The sequence below is a fragment of the Diabrotica undecimpunctata genome, chromosome 6 (genome assembly GCF_040954645.1).
Source record: "Diabrotica undecimpunctata isolate CICGRU chromosome 6, icDiaUnde3, whole genome shotgun sequence".
NCBI lineage: Eukaryota > Metazoa > Arthropoda > Insecta > Coleoptera > Chrysomelidae > Diabrotica > Diabrotica undecimpunctata.
In genome coordinates, this window is record NC_092808.1 from 103,723,188 (window position 1) to 103,734,217 (window position 11,030).

General features: G+C 31.1%; 1 protein-coding gene across 1 annotated transcript; it reads left to right on the plus strand.

Moving 5' to 3' along the window:
- The first annotated feature begins 731 nt into the window (after positions 1-731).
- mRpL24 (mitochondrial ribosomal protein L24) lies at positions 732-10,137 on the plus strand. The gene is made up of 2 exons (XM_072533738.1): positions 732-1,135; positions 9,609-10,137. The coding sequence occupies exons 1-2, from the start codon at positions 838-840 to the stop codon at positions 10,067-10,069; spliced, it is 759 nt and encodes a 252-aa protein (XP_072389839.1). The 5' UTR covers positions 732-837; the 3' UTR covers positions 10,070-10,137.
- The last annotated feature ends 893 nt before the right edge of the window (positions 10,138-11,030 follow it).

The window sequence follows — 11,030 nt, forward strand, 5'->3', positions numbered from 1 at the left end:
TATTACTCTGTACTACCGATCCTAGAGGTAAGTAAAAATATTATTTTTCAAAATAATTTCACTATAAATATTACATTAAGGTTGTTCTAACCTAATATTTAAATGAACATTATAAAATACTTCGTTTTTTCTATTAAGTTTTTTATATAACATTTTTCTGTAAGAGCTTGTCTCCCCCAGAATTTCCAATCAGCACTACATAATCAACATACATTAAGCAGAAGGAAATGTTACCATGTAGTTTCTGTAATAAATAAGGACTAAGTTCTGAATCTTCATGCAATCCTAATCTCACATGAAATTTATCAGTCCACTACACATTTGGTAACGCTTACTATGAAATTCTAAGCGCCCACCTCTACATGAGTAATTTAATCTTTGAGTTTTACCTTGACCTTTATACTTCTTTTATTTGAGTACATTGGACTACAGACACCGAAAAACACAGAAAAGATCTTTTCTGTTCTGTGAATCACATAGAATATTTAATATTTGAATATTTTTAGTTTTTTAATAACAGAAAAAAATAAAATGCAGTATTCAATGTAGAATAATACAATGTGAAATATTCTCTTACAATATCTTGTCATCTTTATATGTATACTCTATAATAAATAGTATTGAATATAATGTTTGTTTTTTATTCTTACTGTTTATTAGTTAAACACACCTTGCAAATTTGCAAGAACAAAAATTAACTAGCATACCACAATATCAAGACCTAAATTGAATTCATTACAAGAAGTGAAAAACTATACCTAACCTTAATTATATTTCAAAAAATAATTATTCAATTTGTTTATAATTTACAATTAATTAAAATATAGGGAAACGATTATGAGGATTACTGACATCCTTTTTTCCAGAGTTGGAAAATGGTCAAAACAATTTTCAAATCTACCAGACAGGTATATAAAAAGAGCAATGGAGCAAGTTTATTGGAGAAATCCTAAAGGAATTCAGTACAAACCACATGCAGTAGTACAAAGAAAAAAGTATAACTTTACAGTTCATAGACCATGGACTCTTCAATTTAGACAAGATAATGCTTCAGGAACAATGCATAAGAAAGTTTGGCTGGAACCCATAAAAGAATGGAGCCATTTTCGAGGAGACAGGGTTGAAATATTAGTAGGTAAGTAGAGTATATGGAAATTAATTATAATTATATTAACGTTAAAAAACTTGTTAACACAATATTTTGTTTTTAAGTTAGGTACCTAATTCTGTTTTCATCACAAAGTCAATTAGTATTTCACTTTTTTCTCCTTGATTAATTACAAAATACATACATAATTGTTGGGTACTAGTCACTGATTTAATTAAAAAAGCATATTACTTACTTCTTACAATAAAATTAAATGAAATAGAAGTTTTTAAGTACAATATCTTAGTTATGAATAATAATTCTTAAGTTATGTTTAAAATTGTAAATTCTAATTTATTATTTTGCTATAAATACACTCAACACTTCTCACAGTCTTTGCCAGCCATCTGTTCTAAAAGGTCTTCCAAAAGTCAGAGTTTCTCTGGGAAACAGATGATGCAAGGATGTTGGTGAAACTCAAGGTTACTATTTTTACATATATATAAACCCTTATTAATAAGAAGTTGATACTTTGCTTGTGCCTAGCGGTCATCCCTATGGTAGTTTCCTTTATAATCAAAAATCTTTCATTCTGGATCTGAATCTAAATTCTGGAGCTCTAAATTATTTAAGGATTAATAAGTTTGTGACTCTTTAGATTTTTGGTAAACATTTGGTCTTCTTTTGAAGTCCTCGAGGTTTCTGTCTGATGTGAGCTAGAGGCTGATCCTGGAAGCATGTGATTACAATGTTTCTTTTATTTGGACATTTACAGCAAATATATAATAATATCTGGAATGATAAAATTAGTATAGTCAATCAAAACAAACATTTGTTAATGAATGATTAGTCAAGCTTTTCTGAGTTTTGGTCTAGTTTGTGTTGTGCAATGTTTCAATTTTGATATGTGGCTTCTTTTTTCAAGTGATTACAGCATGTATAGGGGATGTTAACTTTGAATATTGGTCGATTCGATCTCTGGAGTGGACTCTAGTACTTTTGGTAAATGATTCAGGTACACACAAGGTTAATGACCTTAGCATTGAATTTGATTTAATAGATCACATGCCATAAGTCAGTTAAAAAAATATCCGTAAGGACCGCTTACGTCAAGGTTTGGTATTAAATCATAACCTCATATTATTAGGGCCGCTTACGTCAAGGTTTAGTATTAAATCATAACGCGACATTTATCCTACAGCATCTCTCTAAAGAATACTGTGGTGTGGAAATACATAAACTTGCATTTATCTGTTTTAATAAAATTTTAAGAAGTCTCAGTGTATATTTATTTTATTTAAACAAAATACTTACCATGTACAAAATAGTGTGCTTGATAACTTCGTGTTATTTTTAGTTTTTGAGATGCAAATACCAATAAGAGGATCTTAAACAACTAAACAACATTCAAGTGGCTTGTAACAAAATTTGGTAAACATTTTTAAATTTTGCAATAATATAATCTATCGATATTTTTTAAATTTGAACTAGAACTGTAAGCAAGTAAATAAACCTCCTTTTAGCTATCCACTTTCTAGGTAACTACATAATTTTAAAAAAGCTTTAACTAAAAGATCCACATCAGTGTTTCACATATTTTTGAAATATTGGTGAATGTTTATCCAGATATATGTATATGTAACTGCTTTGCTTTGTCAATAAATAACTACTTTGTCTTATACAAAAATTAAATCTTGTTTAAGTCTTACATTTTCCAAGTTAAAAAAAATTGTAGTTGATAAATAGTAACAAGTCACAAATACAGTAGACTCCCTCTATAACGAGAACTGAAATGACAGACTAATTACCTCGTTATAAGCCGATCTCATTATATCAGACAATAATAATACTGTGCATACATATGAATCTGTAGTTTTCTAAACCATTAACTTCCTATAGTGAAGCCATTCGGAGCAATATAAGATGCTAATAAATATTGTTTGAATGGCGTTTTTGAAAAAAAGGTATTTACTTTTATTGTCAATGAAATATATTAAAACATAAAAGAGTTGTTTACTTTTATTATCAATGATATTCCTACGTTAAAACAAAAAATCTGTACTTATATTTTTTTCCAACTACATAATGTATAAATAAAGCGTATTTTCAAGGATAACATAAACTATTGCTTCTGCAATTTTAAGAACTCTGTCATTTTTAACTGCTTTAAATGGTCCAGTATCATTCTATCATATTTTCTAAAGATGTGAAACAGTTGTATTTATTCATTGTCAAGAAGTTTATTGCGGGCTGCAGTTAAGTTTATTGAGGGGCTGTTTGAAAAGGTATTTATTTATAGCCACGACCGGACCAAAAACGTAAAAAACACGTTTTTGGATCTTATTTTCTCTCGTTATAACCAAATTTGCCTCGCTATAGACGGTTATAGTTCAATAGAAATTTCACGGGACATCTAATGTATCTCGTTATAAGCGAAACCTCGTAATAACCGTGTTCGTTATAGAGGGAGTATACTGTATTATAATATGTAAAACTAATATATATATATATATATATATATATATATATATATATATATATATATATATATATATAAGCGGGGATCCTACAGCTTCTGCCGCTTCCCGCATTTCGATCGCCATCTTTTTCTATCTCTCCAGGTGTCTTCATCAATGGCTCTGTCTTTCATGGTTTCCATAACACCTTGTATCCAAGACTTGGCTGGTCTTCCTCGTTTCCTTCTATTACTTGGATTGTATTCCATAGCTCTTTTTGGCCATCTGTTGTCGTCCATCCTCTGTACGTGTCCATACCATATTAACTGTCTAGTTTCTATTCTTTCAGAAGTTGTATGTACTCTATCTGTTTTTCTTCTAATTTCAGAATTAGGTATACGTTCTACTCTTGATATACGGCAAGCTCTTCTTAGGTAGTCCATTTCAACCGTGTCAACTTTTTTCTTTCCTTTTACTGTCATTTGCCAACATTCTGCTCCATATGTAAGAATGGGCTCTACAATTACTTTGTAGATAGTCATTTTAGTTTTCATAGTAGCTTTGTTGGACCAAAGTATCGAATTCAGAATTTGAACACTCTTCCTGCCTTGTTGCACTCTATAGTCTATATCTCGTTCCGTTGTGCCTTTACTGCAGATAATACTTCCCAAATATTTGTATTCGTAGCACCTTTTCATTTGTCTAATTTCCAAATCCGGGTCTTCGTCTTCACTGCCTATTCGCATATATTCTGTTTTAGACATATTCATACTCATCCCCCATTTTTCGTATTCATCTTTGAGCTTTCTAAGCATATAATCTGCATCTTCTTCACAGCTTGCAATTAGTACTTGATCATCTGCAAAGAACAGCGTTGTCAGATAATGGTTGTTAAGCTTCAACCCCATTCCCGTACATTTTTGTCTCCACTGGTGCAGTGCTTCTTGGATATATATTTTGAATAGGGTGGGGGAAAGACAACATCCTTGTCTCAAGCCTTTCGTTACTGTAAATACCCTTGAGAAAGTATTTCCTGTTTTTACAGTGCTTTGAGGACATTTATAGATGTTCAGTATTGCTTTTAGATATGTTTTACTAAGGTCCGTTTTCGTCAAGACACTAAATAAGAGTTTTAAAGGAACTGTATCATAAGCCTTCTCCAGATCTATAAATACCAGATGCGTAGGGAGGTTTCGAGCTGTTCGTTTTTCAATTACTTGTTGAAGCGTAAATGTGTTGTCCACGCACGATCTTCCTGCTCTGAAGCCGCTTTGTTCTTCAATTTCTTTATACTCCTCTTCTATTCTTCTTTTCAATATACGACCATATAACCTTCCCAGCGAGCTAGTTACGCTAATGCCTCTATAATTTCCGCATTCTTTTCTGTCTCCCTTTTTATAAATGGGGCTAATGTGGGCCAAATTCCAATCGTCTGGAATCGTTTGGCCTTCAATTAAGCATTTATTAAAAATATTCACTAAGCTTTCCAAAAGAGCATCCGGTCCATGTTTCACCAACTCGATGGGAATGTCTCCAGGCCCGGGTGTTTTTGCATTTTTCATTTGTTTCAATTCTTTTTTCAGTTCTTCTTTGTTTATCTTATGCACTAATAAAAATAAAACTAATAAAAAAAATAAATGCTGTCCCACCAGGAATTTAATTGATCAATATAGGTATATCTATAGATAGGAAAATAATTTTCACAAAGTGTTACTTATTCTATTTTTAAAATTACAGTTCTTACTAACTAAAACAGTTATTAATTATTTCATTCAGATATGGGAATAATTTAGAAGGAATTATATCTTTCAGTATTTTATGTTTTTTTTTTGCCAATCCCATAATATTTTCAACAACGATTCTACAATTGACACTGTCCCTTGTTTTTAATATTTCTTCTTCTGTTAACTAAGCCCTTTTTTAAATAGAGGTATATTTAACTGTATTTCTTTTTCATCTAAAAGATCTGGTATATCAAAACAAATTCTCATTCTTTAATAAGTCCTAAAGTTCCGCATTCTACTGTAGTTTTTCTATCTGAAATATTGCCTTCGTAAAAATCAGATAGATATTATAATTTCACCTTTTTCAGAGTATTAGAATTTTGAAGGTATTGGTTTTATAATATGTAAAATGTGTTGCCTGTTGTATATGTAATAGGATCATTACTTCAGTCTATTGGAATTTCGGTACACTCCAGAATAATTTTGTACTGGTCTTCTGAATTTCTTCCAATGTTCCAAAAGTTTTTTAAGCAAGTGTAAAGATGCTTGGTCCACTTAACAAATATTTTTCGGACAGTTCGAATGTCTACTGCTAAAATTGGTTTAATGTAGAATAAAACAAATTAAGTCTATATTTCATAAGCGTTATTAACCTTTTCACTGCGGCTAGTTATAAAAGTAGTATGGTTTCTGGTACGGCTGTTTCATGCCCGTGCTGATCAACACGGTTGCCGCAGTCAGTCGATGAAGTACTATGGCGTATAAATACGGTTCACGCAGTGTATCAGTACAGTCTATTCAGGACTGTATTTACAATTTAGTAGAAGTAACAAGTAACTATAAATTTGTTGCTGTTAGATTTTTGAAAAATAAAAAAAAAATTAAATATACTGAAAAATTATCATTATTTTATTTATTATTAGTAATTGTAGCAACAAGGTAAAAAACTACAAACAAATGGTACACAAAACATTCAAATGCAAAATATAAATAAAAGTTTTGACTACATTAAAAGGAAAATTTAAAATTTGTTATACAATGGTATTTTTCAAAACATGGCGTAATGCATAGAGGCACATTACAGACTATGTCTTTTTTAGGTCTTTATCGAAGATTTTAATGTCAGTATTAGACCCAGTATAAATGATAAAATCCAAATTGTAGCCTCCCTCACAGTCACCTAAAAGTGAAATTTAATTCCAAATCTGTGCCTTTTAGAGGGTATATACTGTTTAAATGCTAGCCTGGATATAGAAATCTACGAAAAACGGTTTTTAAATGGTCTATAACGATCCAGAGCTTAAAAAGGGAGTCTTCTTTGGCAACGTTATTGTTATCTGAAAAACGTAACAACGACAATGTAAGGAACGACAAAGCTAGAAAACAATACTCTTCATCCACATCAGTGTCTTTCCAATTTGTTGCGACACGAATATTTTGTTCAATATCACTATGTTCCACAACGAATTTGTAAAAATTGTTAATTTCAACAACCATTGCTTTCATAAAAGTCAAAGCAAAAAATGTTTTGAAACTACTTAAAACACTTGGACTACTTTTTAAATTTTCATTCAAACACTATGATGTATTGTCATTAAAATTATGAACTGTTGGTTGTAGATCTCCCTTTTTCCATTTATATAACGGAATCTTTTCACATTTAGCTTGTTGAAGAGCTTGTTGAAGAGAAGTATATTCCAAAGTTAAAGCACTATTTTCACTAACCTGTGTTGATGATGGTAGAGTCTCTTCATTATCATTTTCTTCTCTAGATTCATTACTTTCTGCATCAGATTCTTCAAGAATACACTCATTCTCACTGTCACTTTCCATTAAAATTTTATATAGTTCACTTTCGCTAAGATATTTGCGTATACGAGCCATTTCACTCAGCAATTGCTTTTATTAGTCAAGAATGTATGAGAAATCTAAATTTAAGAAGCACCCACTAATTTTTGTAAAAAAATACACTACTAGTACAGAATGGTGTACAACACTATGATCATAATAGAAATAGATGCTGCACGCAAACCGCAGGAGAGATGCAGAATTCATTTGTGGCTTAAAAGAAATAATCTTAACATTATCAAGTCTGTAGTTTACGTCTTCTTTGAATATTCATAAAATATTATTATCCTAAAAGGTTTTTCAAATGGTCAAGTATTATAAATTCTTTTTATTGTAGAACTAATCCAAAAAATATGTTTTGACAACAATAAGTCTTTCATTTCGGTCCAACTTGAATAATATTAAAATATTTATATCTTAAATTTCAGGTAGCAAATAAAAATCTTTTAACAATACCCTACAATATGACAAGCGGTCTCGAACCGTCTTTACTATTAGCTAATGAATGCAATAGGTAATAAAATTATTTCAATTTGAATATTTCTTACCCATTCTGTGAAATATGATAACAATTCTATTGTATTTACTAAAACTCATAATTCGACGGTTTTTTTCCTATTTTTCAAATAGGTTTATCAGCAGCTGTAGTAATTCACACAATTAAATTCTTAAAGAAAATAAATTAAAATACGCTACTAAAAACTATCGTACACAAATACGGCGAAAGGGAATCCTAAGATTTTACAAGTAAATTCCTGTAATATTGTTCTGAAGCTATTTTCTTGTGGCATTTTAAATTAATTAATATTTAAATGGGAATAAGCCACAATTAAAGGTTAAAATACATTTATTGACGTTTCAATTTCCACTTCGAAAATCGTTCTCAAAATACAAACATTGTATTTTTGTTTGTATTTTGAGAACGATTTCCGAAGTGGAAATTGAAACGTCAATAAATGTATTTTAACCTTTAATTGTGGCTTATTCCCATTTAAATATTAATTAAATTCCTGTAGTGCGTGCCTGTGTAAAAAGGTGCAGATTTGTACGGCTCCCGCAGTGAAGCATAAAACTTTTAAATGTATTGTAAATTTTGATATAATATGCTTAACTCTTTTCTATAGGCAACATACAATACGTAAGCAGTATCTGATGCATACGGTTTCCGCAGCGAATGCCGAAAACGGGTACGCGTATTTAGCCGGTTCCCGTTGTACGGGCACGAAATTATTTTACGTGTATATCCGGTTCCCGCAGTGAAAAGGTTAACAGTTAATTCTGTTCAAACTCTTCAACAAAAAATTAAATAATTTTCTTGAAAAACCAGTAAAATGTTTTAACTGTATTTCTGACAAAAATTCATAATAAATTAATTGATTTCTATTCCATGTTATCACGGTTTGATACATGTTTTTGAATTCTCTGATTTTCATTAGCAGGTGTCTCGGTTGAACCACACTTTAGTGTATCATTCTTAACTGTAATAATTCTGTTTCTGTTTACTCTTTTTGTTTGTTTGGTGGCCATACTCATTTCAGTAAATTTCCAGCATATTATAACCTTTTGATAAAATCATTGATCAGTTGTCAGTTGTCAGAACGATTTCCGAAGTGGAAATTGAAACGTTAATAAACGTACTTTAACCTTTAATTGTGTCTTATTCCCATTTAAATAGTAATTAATCACATAGATAAAGTAACCTTGACACTAAGTAGTCGTTGTTATGCAATTAGAAATATAAGGGATACTGTATCCTTCCATATATTAAAACTAATGTACTATGGCTTGGTGCAGTCAGTCCTTCAGTACTGCTTAATATTTTGGGGCTCATCTCCATATATGAATAGAGCTTTTATATCTCAAAAAAAAATACTATAAACTATGTTTAAAGTATCACCAACTACATCATGTAAGCCACTATTTATAAAAGCTAACATCTTAACTATTCGTAGCGTATATATTTTACAGCTAATAATGTATATAGAAACACATGAGCAAATATTCCTTAGGAACGCTGATCTACATCCACATAACACACGCCTAAAGAATAACATACATAAGCCTTTTTGCCGCCTGAGAGTCGCACAGCATGCTCCTAGCTACATTGGGATCAAATGTTTTAGTAAGTTCAGTAACATGTCGGTGACACATAAGATGCATCTTGGCACTATTAAGTGCTTTGAACAAAATCTAAAAACGTTTCTAGTTAGCCATGCTTTTTACAGTGTTGAAGAATTTTTAAATTTTTAATGTATGTCTTGTAATGTATTTTTTATTGTAATTTTTAATGTAACAAACTTTTAATGTGTGTATACATTTGTATAACATATAATATTTTTTTTGTTTTGACTAGTCAGATAAATTTGTGTAATGTATACATTGTATAAATTTCTAGAGGAATAAATTCTATCTATCTATCTATCTATCTATCTATCTAATCATTGTGTGCTGTACCTATAAAAAAAATAAGTAACATTACTTTTTATTTTTTAGGAAAAGATAAAGGAAAGCAAGGAATTATAAAAGAAATAATACAAGAAAGAAATTGGGTAATAGTTGAAGGTCTGAATTGTGAATTAAAACAAATTGGTGATGACAAAGAATTCCAAGGTGTATGGGTAAAATCAGAAAAACCACTACTGGTGACATCTGAAATAGTTTTAGTTGATCCTTCGGATCTAACTCCAACCACCATTGAATGGAGATACACAGACGAGGGAGAACGAGTAAGAGTTTCAACAAGAACTGGCCGTATTATACCAATGCCTCCTTCAATGGAAGAGACATATGATTATAAAACAAAAGCCACATATAAAGAACAGCCTAAGGATACAGTCGCTGATGTTGCCAGTGAAATTACATTTAAGCCGGAATTAAAGACATTCGAAATGGATATTATGGAGAAAATGGGTATAAAAGAGGAAAGAATTCCACCAAAATCGTATTGGTATTAATTAAATCGTTAATTTATAAATATATAAATATGTTAACTTTTTTGTTTGAATAAACATAATTTTTGCTACGTTATTCTTTATTATATATTAATATACAATTAGGAGGTACAATTTATATAAGAAATATATTTGATAACACATACATTTATATATAGGAAAGAAACTGAATGCGGATATTATGCTTGTTATCGAAACAAAAAAAAAGTGCAAAGATCCGAAAATTTAGGAGGATACGAATATTTTTACAACCGAGTTAAAATAAAGAATAAGGAGTACCAATTTTAATCAAAAGTAGTCAGAAATATATCCCAATTTAAGAAGCTGCCTATGTATGAACATAAAATGAATCTCATGAGTTCATATGTCTACAAAGTAACAATGCTTGGAATATATAAAGTGTGGAATCATCATCATCATCCAGTCTTCATTTATCACGTCCACTACTGGACATAGGCCTCTCTTAAACTCCTCCATTCTTTGCGATTTTGTGCTCTTTGTGCCAATTTTTCGTGATACGCCTGATGTCGTCAGCCCAATGTGTAGGAGGTCTTCCTCTACTACGTTTATCTGCTCTTGGCCTTCAATGTGTAATTTTGCTCGTCCATCGTGAGTCATGCATTCTCGCTACATGGCCTGCCCAATTCCATGTCAGTTCTGCTATGCGTTCCATAACATCAGCAATACTCTTCCTTCTTCGCAGATCTTCTTTTCTTATTCGGTCCCGCAACGTCACTCAGCATAGACCGTTCCATTTGTCTCTGTGGTCATAGGTCATGACCGGTAATACGCATTGGTCAAATATTTTTCTTTTGAGGCTAATTGGTATGTTGGCCCTAAGTGTGTCTCGCAGTTTTCCAAAGGCTGCCCACGCTAAAGTAAGTCGTCTTTGGATTTCGCATGTTTGGTTATCCCTGTTGATTCTTATTTCGTGACCCAAATATGTATACTTCTCCACCAGTTC